Source organism: Oratosquilla oratoria, chromosome 28 (genome assembly GCF_046742065.1).
Source record: "Oratosquilla oratoria isolate Oo_2021 chromosome 28, ASM4674206v1, whole genome shotgun sequence".
In the NCBI taxonomy this organism is placed as follows: Eukaryota; Metazoa; Arthropoda; class Malacostraca; order Stomatopoda; family Squillidae; genus Oratosquilla; species Oratosquilla oratoria.
The window spans coordinates 6,095,087-6,108,732 of NC_134804.1; the positions used below are offsets into that span (position 1 = coordinate 6,095,087).

The window sequence follows — 13,646 nt, forward strand, 5'->3', positions numbered from 1 at the left end:
TTCCTAGTATTTGTATAAGAGTTTGTTTGCTCCAAGCAATTTCCAAAGTTTTCTATACTCGCACTGTAAGTCGTGCTAATTAGAATCCAGACCCGTTGTTCACCCCCGCGTCTCAGCGCCCGAATGAGCAAACGACGACCCTCGTTCAAAGCGAACTCTCTCTATACAGGCTATCTGTAATTTTGGTTGGGTAGTCCTGAGCGCTGGTATTCTAACTAGCATACATTCATCAGAACAATTATTTTCTGACCTGGGTACTTCAAACTCACTGATTCCACTTCTAACCGAACATTGAATAACGTCCCGTTAATTCCTTGTTAAGTTCAAGAGTTGGTTAACGTAATTCATTGGAGTGGAATTTTTTATAATTTTCCTAAACAATCAATTAACCCACTATTCAAAAGGGTATTCAAAATCGATACTTTCACAGAGAATCCCTCTGTGGATCAACTAGCAGATGATTTCAAACTGAGAGACTGGCGAGCTTTGGCCCAAACTTATATAAATGTCCCTCCTTTTCTTAACAAAAACAGATCTTAAAAGCATTGTTATAAATCCCCTCATTGACATGGAAGTCTTAGATGTTGACGCCTATCAATTACTTTCCGGCACTAGTTGGACCACAGGACGTACTGTAGAATCAAACACAGAAGTAGAAACAGCAGAGACAGCCACACACGACCAAACACTAAACACCCCACCAGATCCTAGTATTATCCGCCCTACCCCTGACTACACGAATAGATCAATAGTTTCCTTAGGACTAGAAAGACTCAAGTTAGAAAGAGAGAGAAATGAATATGAACGAGAAGAACGTAAACGTCAACGCGAACATGAACGTGAGATTAAAGAACATGAACGTGAGATGAGAGAACATGAACGTGAGATGAAAGAACGTGAACAGAGACACGAGATAGAATTAGCTCAATATAATAGAGAGACAAAGACTTCCGTTCAACTACACCACAACATAGCCTCTATCCCCCCTTTTGACGAGTCAGAACCAGAGTACTTCTTTCGACAGTTTGAAAGACTCGCAGTACACCTCAAGTGGCCCGAGGAAGAATGGATATGGCTTATTCAAAGTAAACTAGTAGGAACCACCGTCAAGGTCTTTAACAGTCTTGAGGATTATACCTCTTATAACAGAGTCAAAATCAGTATCCTTAATACCTATCAAGTTACCCCAGAATCCTATAGGCAAAAATTTAGAAACTTGTTAAAAACTTCATCTTCAAATTATGTAGAATTTGCTGCTGAAAAGCTAAAGCTCTTCAAGCAACGGCTCTCCTCCCTTGAAGTTAACACGTATGATCAATTGGTAAACTTGATAGTCATTGAGGAGTTCAAACGAAGAATTTCATTCCGTGCTTGGCTCTCGTCGAGAACGGACCTACACCTGAAGGTGCGAAACTATCGCCGTCAACTACTTGAATCCAGTGCTCGTCGTTAACGACTCGTACCGGCTGTCTCAAGTTGTGTTACAGTGCTACAAACTACTGCGCGCTAGTAAATCAGCCTACCTTCTTATCAAGGCCCTCCCTTCCTCGATGGAATACTCGGGGTCGGAAGCGGCGTCCAGCTTAGAGCAGGACTTAATGATTTCCGACACTGATGACGACATTAGTGTTAACCACTGGCCCGACCTGCCTCGTCCTACCTCCACTCCCCATCACCCTCCAACAACCACCCAGCATGATACCCACCAGTCTACATCGCTCCCCAGTACCAAACGGCGGGCCGACGACACCTCTACCTTCCCCGCAGGAGAATGTCAACCGCCTGCTGCCAAGACGATCAAGGGAACCTCAAGTGAGTGTAATAAGGCTCCTATTCGCCCTACCCTGCCTAATCACAGTGCTACTCCCGTTGCCCCCACCCGACCCTCACCCGCCCTTCCAGCATTTGCTCCCCGAGACAAGTATATTAAGTTGGCCTTTAGCGGGAACCCATCCACAGAAGTTAAACTCCGCTGGCTGTCAACTATCACCAAGACTTTCCACCTGCAACGGGATACGGCCGAGGTTAAGATGGCTGCACTCACCTCTCGATTCATCTACATATCAAGACAACGCACAGACATCCTGGACCGAGTTACTACAAATGAATTTATGTCACTGCCTCTTCTCCCTCAAGACTCCCCCGAAAGACCTCGTAAGTACCCCCAATACCTGCTCACTCGCTATCCCGTTGACGTGGATCACAAGCTTGCCCTACAGCTCCCAGGAGTACACTCAGCCAGGCGCTTCATGCAGAACGGTACCCCCATCAACCGCATTGTTATTGTGTGGAGCCTCCCCGAAACACCCCCCGACACCATTACCTTTGACTTCCTCCCCCTCCTCCCCCCGTGTCAAGTCCAAAGACTCCGTGACGACCGACCCTGGTGCTACAGGTGTTGGGGTATCGGTCACATATCCAGGTACTGCTCCGCCTCCCCTAAGTGTGCCTGGTGTGCCGCCGCCCATGAATCCAGAGAATGTCCCGTCCGAAGTGCGCCCCCGCCCCCATCTGCGACTACTTCCACCTCTGAACCGCCACCACAGCCGAACCCATCACAATGGAAGTGCCCCCGATGTCTACAGCCAGGTGTCAACGTCTGGCACGGCTGTACTCGGCGCCAGACCCAGACCAATGGCCCCACCTCAGCCCCACCACCTCCTCCCCCTGCCCGGACTGTTCTCTCTGCTCCCACCCCCCCCTCAGCAAGACGCTGCCCTCCGTAAGGCCGTTGCAGCCCTTCAGGCGCGATGTGCAGCACTCGAGGACCGCTTCGCCTCCATTGACACCAGGATTGACAGCCTTGTCTCAGGCCAAACTACTACTGCCACCAGACTCTCCACACTGGCGGAATCCCAACAAACCCTCGTCTCCTCCATCTCCATGCTTGCCGAGAGAATGGAATCCATTGCAACTCGTCTCGACAAACTCTGTAAGTTACAACCCAGTACTAGCCAGTCTTCCTCGAATCGTCCATCCACCTCCACACTCCGGTCTCCTACTAGCAAACGCAACGTTCGTAATTAACATTCACCTAGACCTCCTTTCATGGAACATCAATGGTATCACCAACCACAAAAAGTACACACAATTGAAGGCATATGTACAGACACATCACCCTTGTGTCATTTTTCTACAGGAGGCGTTTCCAAACCGGCCCAACACTGCACCACAGGCACCCTCCCTTCCCGGATATATCCCCTATATTCATACGATACGAAACGGTCTTCTAACATACATACACAATACACTGATACACCGTCTTCTGCGCTCCTCTACAGACCCTGACATAACATTCCAACTCTTCGAGATAGAAATTGGGGGCGGAATCCTACAGCTCTGCAATATCTACTCTGCTCCCGCACGTCTTCGTCCAACCACTCTTCCACCACCTACGATCAAAGGTATAATATACGCAGGGGATTTCAATGCTCGACATCCTGCATTGGGAGATCGTCCTGGCACCACTAACCGCCCTGGTGTTCACCTACTATCCTTCATCCGACAACATCATCTGACCCGCTGGGACACAGGTGGCGCCACACACTCCCGGGGAGGCACCCTGGACCACGTCCTCACCTCTGGCTTGGTATCATCCCGCATCCAGTGCTCCTCAGTACCTGCATTATTCTCAGACCATATTGCTCTTCTCTTCCACTATTCTCTTCCTACGATACCTACACCCCCTATCACACGCCTACGCCTCACCATACCCCCCAAATACTGCCCGACGTACATTTCATACATGACCTGCATACTACCTACCTTAGACTGTTCCTCCCCCGACCAGTTATATAATAGCCTTGTCTCCGCCACCCACGACTTTTACAGGCTTTACGTATCACGACCCCACCTCCAACGTCGCCCTCCTCCTCACTCGTGGTACCTAGACACCCGACTTCAGGACGCACAGAAAGAAGCGGAGCGCGTTGGACTCATGTTCCAAACTAACCCATCTCCTGAACTACTTCATCGTTACCAGCAATCCAGAGACGATTTGACAACCCTCCTAGAATGTGTAAGTACTGACTCCTGGAAGAGATTCACGGACAGAATTAATCACCAAACTAGTGTAGCCTCCATGTGGCACCTTATTCGCAGGGTAATTAAGAAGACTCCTGCTACTGCCCGTCATCATTCCCCCACCGTATTTGCCGAACAGCTCATCGTCACGTGGTCAAACCAGTCCAACCCTGCCAACCTACCTACCCCCGTCCAGGATGCCCTCTCCTCCGGTGCTTTTGCTCGTGGACTCCGCTTAGTACATGCTCTGCTGCAAGAGGATGATGAAGAAAATATACCAATAACTGAAGATGAACTACGACGTGCTCTCTTGAGAGGTAAAGCCACGTCCCCTGGGGATGATGGCATTACCTACAATGTGCTACGATTACTGCACCGTGTACCCGGTAACCCCCTCCTTCGCCTCTACAATATGTGTCTACGAGATGGATATATCCCACATGCCTGGACCACGAGTACAATAATCCCCATACCCAAGCCCGGTACAGCAAATTTCAGGCCCATCTCCCTTACATCCTGCTTCTGCAAAGTAATGGAAAGAATCTTGCTCACCCGACTGATGTACCAACTACAAGATCGCCTTTCTCCACGTCTCTTCGGCTTTCTACCCCAACGCAGCACCCATCACTGCCTCGTCGACTTATATTCTCGCCTCTCCCGTGACAGTGTTGTGGCATTTATAGATCTAAAAAGTGCATTTGATATAGCAAACCGAGACGTTATTTTAGATCAATTAATTGACTTTGGAATTAAGGGCAAATTACTACGATGGATTAAGGGCTACCTCAGTAACCGGACCTCCCGTGTCTTCTTTAGCGGTGCCTACAGCTCCTCACGGGATTTTCATCTCGGCACTCCTCAAGGAGGGGTACTAAGTCCATTTCTCTTTAATATACTTATGCATCGTCTCCTCACGTCTTTGCCCACTATTCCTGAGGTCACAATTACATGTTATGCAGATGACCTATGTATTCACTCTACCTCCCCAACACACCTACAACTCTTTCTTACTTCTCTCTCCCAAGCTTCTGCTAACTGTGGCCTTGTTGCTTCCCCACAGAAGAGCAGAATTTTCTCCTACCGCCCTCCTGCCACGCTGCCAGAGTTCATGATTGGAGACTGCATCATCCCACTAAGCTCCCAGTACTGCTACCTTGGTGCACCAGTACGAATCTCGGAAACTCTTTCTGCCCGGCGTCAATCCCATACCGTAATTCGTGAATTGCTAGATCGTCTACAACGTCGGCTCCGGCCTCTCCAGTGGCTCACCAACAACTCTTCCGGTATCTCCATCCCCGTGGCCAGAACTGTCTATATTACTTTTATACGCTCTGTTGTTGATTACCTCTCCCCTGCCTTAATTCAACTTCCTCGATATGCTTTAGAGCCACTGGAGATTTTTCAGAATAAAGCCATGAGAATCATTCTCGGTTGCCCAATGACTACCAGAATTGTCAACATGCAACGGGAATTACGGCTTCCATCCCTAGTTGAGAGGATTTATTCTAATGTCACCTGCCTCACAGTTAAGTGTATACACTTTCCCCACATCTCACCGCACTTCACAGCACTGGTCAGAGATTCTCTCGGCCCCGCTCCGCCCGTCCCCCGCCTCATGCCCCCCGGTCGCCGTCTTATAAAGTCTATCTCCTCCTTCATTCGCAGCCTAGATTTACAAGTACCAGTAGCTGACATACAGGCCCTCCCCCGTGGACGCTACCATCGCCTGTGATTAGCTTCACTCCTACAGCAAAATGTGACCCACCTCCTCTACAACTACAGCTAGCCTTGGAACATGTTACCCAGGTAACATCCTCCATCACTGCTCCGCATCGCCTCTACACTGACGGGTCACTACAATCGGATGGTGCAGCTGGAGGAGCAGTCTACTCACCTGACCTACCGCCGCCTCCTGAGGGCTGGGTCGGCCGTCGACTCAGAGATCACTCCAGCTCCACGTTGTGTGAACTATACGCCATCTTAGATGCTATCAGTCTCGTTTGCCAAAGAGGAGTGAATGCTGTCATTATATGTGACTCTAAGCCTGCACTGCAATCCCTCACCGCTATTCATCCCACTCACCATTCTGTTGTACAACAAATCCTTTCCTTTCTATCCCTACTAACTATCCGTAATCTCTGCATTGAATTTATTTGGATTCCATCTCATGTAGGTTTGCACCACAACACCAAAGTAGACCGCCTAGCAAAAGAAGCCTGCCGACTCCCCCGTCGTGGTGATGGACGACCTCTCTCCCTGCTATGTTACCTCAACAGGGTCCGCTCCGCTGCACTTCTGCCTGAGCAACGTCGACGGGACACCGAGAGACCCTTCAGTGTCACCATCACCCACTACGAATCCGTATGCCGCCACAAATACAAGTACCGCCGCAAGGGACTTATGGTTCGTCGCCACAATGTTGTATCAGCCCGACTGCGACTAGGCTACCGTCCACCGTGGCAGGTCGCCGGGGTGGAGGGCGAGCCTGTATTCACAGAATGTCGCCTATGCCACGCTCCACTAGCCAACACCATCGAGCACTACTGCCTAGCGTGCCCCACTGTAAAACATCTAATACCCCAGGGACTACCATTAGATGCAATCTGTCGTCATCTCCTATCACAAAATAGACTAGATGAAATACTTGTCCGTTACCCCCGCTTTGGTGGGTTCTCATAATACCTGATGCCCTGCGTGACATCAGTCTTATTCCCCTTTGAATGAATGTACAATACCCAGTGTCATATATATTACCTGCAACCCATGTATTTGTTTGTGTATATAAGTGTATGTGTACGTGTGTAAGCATGTGCATACCAGTTGCCTTACTACATTCATTATGAAAACCTCCCCCACTGTATGACGCTAATGCGTAATAAGTTAAATAAAAAAAAAAATAAAAAAAACGAAGAATTTCATTCCAAGTAATGATGTATATCACTGACAAGGATGTACTAGACTTGAATGAGGCTGCCCTGTTGGCTGATCAATTTCCGGTGGTGCACAGGTTGGGATCAAAACGCGAGCGTCCATGTGTAAAGTCGTCAGCAGATTCCCTCGTGCCTCAGTATGATAAGCGGTTTAGGGATAAGCCCTCTTATACGCCTCCTTCCTCCGATACCTGTAGCTACTGTAAGAAACCTGGTCACTATATTTCTCGATGTTAAGCTCCAGGCTGTAGAACCTTCTCATTCACTAACTAACAAAAAGAATCATATAAACGTCAAAATAAATCCCCCCCAAGAGAAAGTATATCTAACTCACAAGACCCATGTTCCATGTTGTAAAGGCTGGTTATCAATCTCAGAAAGATCTTTTCCAAGATTTCAAATCTCAAGGTGAAATCGCCATCTCACGAAACAGTCCTTTTCTCCCCATTAATATTCTTAGAGACACTGGTCCGCTCAGTCCATTATCATAAAATCTGTTCTACACAAGATTGGGACCAGAATCACTGGACCCAAAGTAACCATAAGTGATCTGTCTTCGGTTCAATCCACAGAACTGATCAATGTATTCCTCAAGAGTAAATTCTTTCAAAAGGAAGTGGAGATCGGTATCTGTCACAAAACCCTTCCTATTCCAGGCGTTGATCTCATCCTTGGTAAAGATCTTGCTGGCTCCCTAGTAGTCTCTCCGACCGAAATAGTAAATCCTCCCTATGACCTAAGCCTTACTCTGGTAGAAGACCACTTATATTCTGAAATTTTCCCTCTGTGTGCGGTCAACCGCTCACAAAATCGTCCTGTAGACCACCCACTGCCCAGTACATTTGGTCTTCCTAACCAAATTATATCCTCTGAAAACCTATCCAGAGCTCAGCTCGAGGATACCACCCTCCAAAACTTCCATAGAGTAGAAGCCAGTTCCCGAGAAGATGTTGGCCACTTTTCTGGATTCTACTACCTAATGAGAATAACCAAACCCCCTCCCCGTTCTAATCTCGATACTTGGGCCGAACGACACCAAATTGTTAAGATCATCCTGCAAAATCTCTGCGTCGTCTCCTGACCTAATTAGGCGTCCTATTTTAGGGCCGATAGTGGTTCCGTTTAGTTGGGGCCACTGCCACCTCTTGTACTAAGGACACCTCCGCACCTGTATCTAACATAATCTTCCGTGCCTCACCATCAACTCGTGCATTCAGTATAATAAGGCCTTTCCCTTTCGCTTGGTTTGTTTGTGCAACTTGTACCAGTAGGGCTGAACTCCCTCGGTTTCCTTCTTCTGTTGTTACTGGCTTCTTCTCTATTTCCTCTATTAATTTTTCCTCTTTTAATGGTCTCGTCTCCATATCTTTTGGAACTTTCTGTGATCTCCCCATTTTTTGAAACGTTATATCTCTGGGTTTTCCTACCATGTATTAACGTCCAGTTTCTCTTGCCTGCCTCTCCTATCGAAGGGCAGTTTGCTCTGTCATGTCCCCCACCCCAGCACTTTAGGTATTGAATGCCTAGGTGTGGCTACGCTTGCTACCTAGGGGTGTCTGCTGTGTACATCCCCGTTAGGTGTGCTTCACCTCTGAACCAGTATCTCTCTTTAGAATGGCCGATACGACGGCACACTTCGCAGTAGGGCATGAACCGCCTCCTTTTCTGCTCCCTCTCTCCTGACCTATGTTCTAGTTCCCTTTTCGTGCTCCTACCAGAGCCGAGCCCATGTGCTCTGCTGGCCATGGTTCTTCCATCATATTTTCTCTCAACCTTTCACTTCCCCGGAACTTCAAGTCGAGACCTAGTATTAACAACAGTGTCTTCGGCGGTCATCATATTAATTTCTCGAGTTGACGATTCCCTTAAAATATCTCTCCTGCTTAGTTTGAGTTCCGGGTAACATAACTGAGTGCCCTTGTCATTAATTCAGTGTAATTATCAGAAGATATTGCGGATGCAGATTCTGCAAATCCTGCTGGAAATATGATAAGGAACGTCCTCTGAGCCACATGTCGAGCAGGTGCCTCTTTCATGGGGTCACGATCTATGATTTGGGATACTAGAGATTGTAATCGGATATCTAAATCCTCTAGAAACTCACCCGCGAATTGCTTTGCTCTTTGTAGCTCACCGAAAAACTCATCACTCGAAGTTGACTGTGGGTAGAAACTTAAAAACATATTTTTGAACCCATCCCAATCATTTGGAAAACTGCTTTTACACATGTTGATAGCTTTTGCCGTGGTCGACCCTGGTAAGGTTCTCGAAATAACGACCCTTATGCGCCCTACATCTGTCCAATTTGCTGATTGGCATTGGTTCTCAATCATGCGTATCCATGCGTGTGCATCTGGGCAAACAGTGTATTTCGGATGTTGATCCATTCTGGCGCAATGAAATATGGAAGATCATCAACTCTCCCAAATTTATCCTTATCTCTTTTATCTAATTGGTCGGATAACGTTTTGCAGATGATATCTAAATTACCCTCCCTGTTTTGTTTTGTTTTTTCACTCTTTTTCGTCCTCCGGTGCATGTGGCTTCTTTAACGATAAGCGCATCGCCACCCCATCACTAATTAACTCCATATTGGGGTCGAGAGTGTACTCTTCTTGTTCCACTTGTTCTACGACGTTGTTGAATTCGGCTGTTTGGCTAATTCAATTGTCTCTCACTTTTATATTTATTTACTTAACTTCTAATGTGTTCATCACTTTGTATATATATTATAACTTATATGTCACTTATACACACGTACCACTTTTGTTCTATATACCACTGAATTTTTATATGCTACAAACAGCCACTTATATACACTTATCGCTTTTGTTATTATATAACACTAACTTTTTATATGCCACAAACAGCAATAATGTCGTTTTCTCCCGTGTACAGATATTTGTGTGGGTTATTTGTGTTGTATATCGGGCAGGTATTCCAACGCTGTCACCACTGTTATACTTCTCCTGTTCCCTAGGAGATTGCGAACTTACGTTGGCACTAGGGGAAGAGAACAAACCAGCTGTATACGTTTCTTTGCTTATTAAATGTGCCAGAGTGTGTGTATAATGTCTGTGGGAGTTCACTGTTGCTACTTGCCTTACGTGATCTGATCTTAGGGGAGTTGTCTCAAGACTATCCTCCTTCTCTTTTCAACTTTTAGTATACCTTGGTACTGCTAATCCCTACCTCTAGGGAATACATGATTGGATTCATTATTTAAACACATTTAACCAACGAAACGAAGAAATTCCTAGATGTGGTGCAGGATAATTTCCTAAAACAAATGATTACCGATTCTACGAGGGGAGAAAATACTCTGGACTTACTTTTAACTAATAATGAGCACCTAATGAGTAATGTTACCTAGGAGATAGTCTAGGCTCCAGCGATCATCAAGAAATAAGATTTAATATTATATGGGAAGAATTAAAAAATACGAATAACGTCCAAGTACCAGACTCCAGGAGAGCAAAATTTGACAATATAAAAACCTATTTGAAATTGAATATGAAATGATATACGGACTTTACGGACGTTTCAGACATTGTCGACGGGGTAAGGTCTCGGTACTTAACCAGGGGTCAGGTCATGACCAGGGGTCGGGTCACGGAGGGTAATATGCAAACCTTGGGTCAAGTCACTTAAGGGCGGGGGCTCAACAGGCAAGTCAGCAATTTGGATGAAATGTATAGCAATCTAACTGATATAATTATTAATGCACAAAATACATTCATCCCCCTAAAGTCAATACGGAAAAATACTAATACTCCCAAATGGATGACGGACAGATTGAAACATGAGATTGGAATGAAAAGAGGACTTTACGTAAAATAGAAAACGGGGAAACACATCTTAGATCAAAATATAACGAAATGGTAAAGCTGGTTAAAAGAATACACGTACAGCGAAACGTAATTATGAAATTAAGGTTGCCAGTCAAGCAATATCCAACACAAAGGGTTTATTTCATCTCTATAGAAAAAAGAAAAAGAAAAAAAGAAAGAAAGAAAGAAAAGGACCAATTAAAAACGATAAAAATGTCATGATAGAATCGGAGAAAAAATGAATGAGGAGTTTAACAATTAATTTCTATAGGTGTTTACTAATGAGAGGTTAGATAAAGTACATGACTGCGATCCGATTTTCAGAGGGAATGAAGAAAGTAGTCTATCTATATCAGCATTAGTAAAGAAGAAGTAGTCAAGCAGATTGAAATACTTAAAGCTACAAAATCCTCGGGTCCAGACGAAATTTTTCCGAGAATGCTTAAGGAGTGTAAATTTGAAATCCACGACCAGTTAACTGAGATATTTAATAAATCGGTAGACACTGGGTTTGTGCCTACTGTTTGGAGGCAGGCAAACGTTGTTCCTGTTTTTAAGAAGGGAGATAGATCGTCTATATGCAAACACAGGCCAATCAGTATGACATCGGTAATTATAGGAAAAATACTTGAATCAGTAATAGTAAATAGATTCAGAGAACTCATCGAAAGACATAATTTAATTCGGGATTCACAACAAGGTAAGTCATGTGTGACTAATCTTCTATCAATTCACTAGAATCAGTACAGAGAAGAATGACCAAAATGATGCATGGACTCATAAATTTGCCTTACGAAGAGAGGCTTAGGCACCTTAACGTACACTCTCTGGAAAGACGCAGAGTGCGGGGGTGATCTAATAGAGGTGTTCAAGTGGATCAAAGGCTCTAGGGTGATGCAAACAAGGTCATCATATTAAAACAACAGGGCAGGACTCGCAGTAATGGATTTAAACTGGACAAATTTAGATTTAAGAAGGAAATAGGCAAGAATTGGTTTACTAATAGGGTGGTCGACGAATGGAATAAACTTAGTAACCATGTAGTTGTTTTAAGAAACGATTAGACAACTTTATGGATGGGGATGACAGGTGGTGATGGATACGGAGCTGCCTAGTGTAGGCCTTATGGTCTCTTGCAGTCTCTTTCATTTTTATGTTCATGTTCTTATGTTCTTATATTGCAGTAAAGGGACGCTGATGTCATCAGAGGGCTGTCAACAGGGCCTTTTAGTAAAGGCCTTACCTTAAGTGAGAAGGACGTCTCAAATCTTAATGAGGTGGCCTTTTTATACATATCTAGGTCGGATGAAAAAAAAAAAAAAAATCATATTAATAATAAATTAAAACTATAACAATGTAAATAACAATTAAAATACATAAATAAATGCATTGGTATAGTTGAATAACAAACAAACAGGTAAACAGTAAATGATAATAAATTGACATATAACTAATAATAAATGAAAATCAGACAGACAAATTATAACAAAACAAAAACAAATAATATAACATAAATTATAATAATTACAGCATCTTACTTAGGTATTTATCTAAATGATTCTTAAAGCTTCGAACTGAACTACATTGCACTACCTGTGCAGGAAGTTTATTCCATTCATTAACTACACGGTTGGCAAAGTTGTTTCTACCTACTTCCAAATTGAATCTATTTCCGGACAGTTTGAGACCATTGTTTCTTGTCTGATTCTCATTCAATGTGAAAATTTGGTCACTTTTGATGTTGTCAATTCCCTTTAAAATCTTAAAGACCTGTATCAAGTCACCTCTGAGTCTACGCTTTTTTAGGGAAAACAGATTCATGTGCTTAAGTCGATTTTCGTATGATTTATTTTTGATATTTGGAATCAGTTTTGTGGCTCGCCGTTGTACTTTTTCCAGTCTGTCAATGTCTTTAATGAGATTCGGTGACCATACGGAAACAGCATATTCCAAATGTGGACGAACTAACGATTTATATAGCTTGTTAATGAGTGATGGACTTTTGAAATCAAAAGATCGCGCAATCAATCCCAGAATCTTATTTGCTTTCTCAGAGGCTGAAATACACTGCTTGGATGATTTGAGGTCGTTACTGATAATTACGCCGAGATCTTTTTCACTATCCACTTTTGTTAACGAATTTCCAAATAACTTGTAATCGTACTTGCTGTTATTTTTACCTATGTGCATTACCTTGCATTTACTTGTGTTAAATTTCATTAGCCACTTTTCAGACCATTGCTGTAATTGATCTAAATCTTCTTGAATATCTAATTGGTTTGAGTGATCATTTGCCACTCCGCACAGTTTTGTATCATCAGCAAATTTGGAAACAGTAGATTTTAGTCCATGGTCTATATCATTTATATATACTATGAATAGAAGTGGCCCAAGAACGGAACCCTGAGGAACTCCACTTGGGTACACAAAATAGGTACGCAACGGGAAAAGCCAAATGTACAGTCATCATTAGGTTTCCTTGGCACTCCTGGTGATAAGCTAGTGAGAATACTCTTTTTTTTTTTTTTTTTTTGGGTATTGTAAGCGTACTGGATATCACATTTCCAAATATCCCGAGCCAAAGTGTAACACTTCACACTACTCTCGGAGACCCAAACTTTTGATAAGTCTGTAGTAAAGCTATATGTTGGAGTAAAATCCCGAAGTCCTCCTACACCTATGTCACACATTGAAACTCAGCCCTCGACATCTCCTGAGGATCTCTTTAAAGACTGCAAATCTTTTGGTGAAGTTGTTATAACCAAAGAAGGTCCATTCTTGCCCATAACTATTCTGAGAGACACTGGCTCTGCTCAATCCATCTTATTTAAAGATGTCTTACCTGGAGTTGAAAAGAGGAGTG

The 13,646-nt window shown here is 44.2% G+C and overlaps 1 protein-coding gene across 1 annotated transcript; it reads left to right on the plus strand.

Moving 5' to 3' along the window:
- The first annotated feature begins 1,372 nt into the window (after positions 1 to 1,372).
- On the plus strand, positions 1,373 to 6,909 carry LOC143040234 (uncharacterized). The gene is made up of 2 exons (XM_076210949.1): positions 1,373 to 1,812; positions 6,197 to 6,909. Exons 1-2 carry the CDS (start codon positions 1,551 to 1,553, stop codon positions 6,700 to 6,702), a joined length of 768 nt encoding a protein of 255 aa, XP_076067064.1. The 5' UTR covers positions 1,373 to 1,550; the 3' UTR covers positions 6,703 to 6,909.
- The last annotated feature ends 6,737 nt before the right edge of the window (positions 6,910 to 13,646 follow it).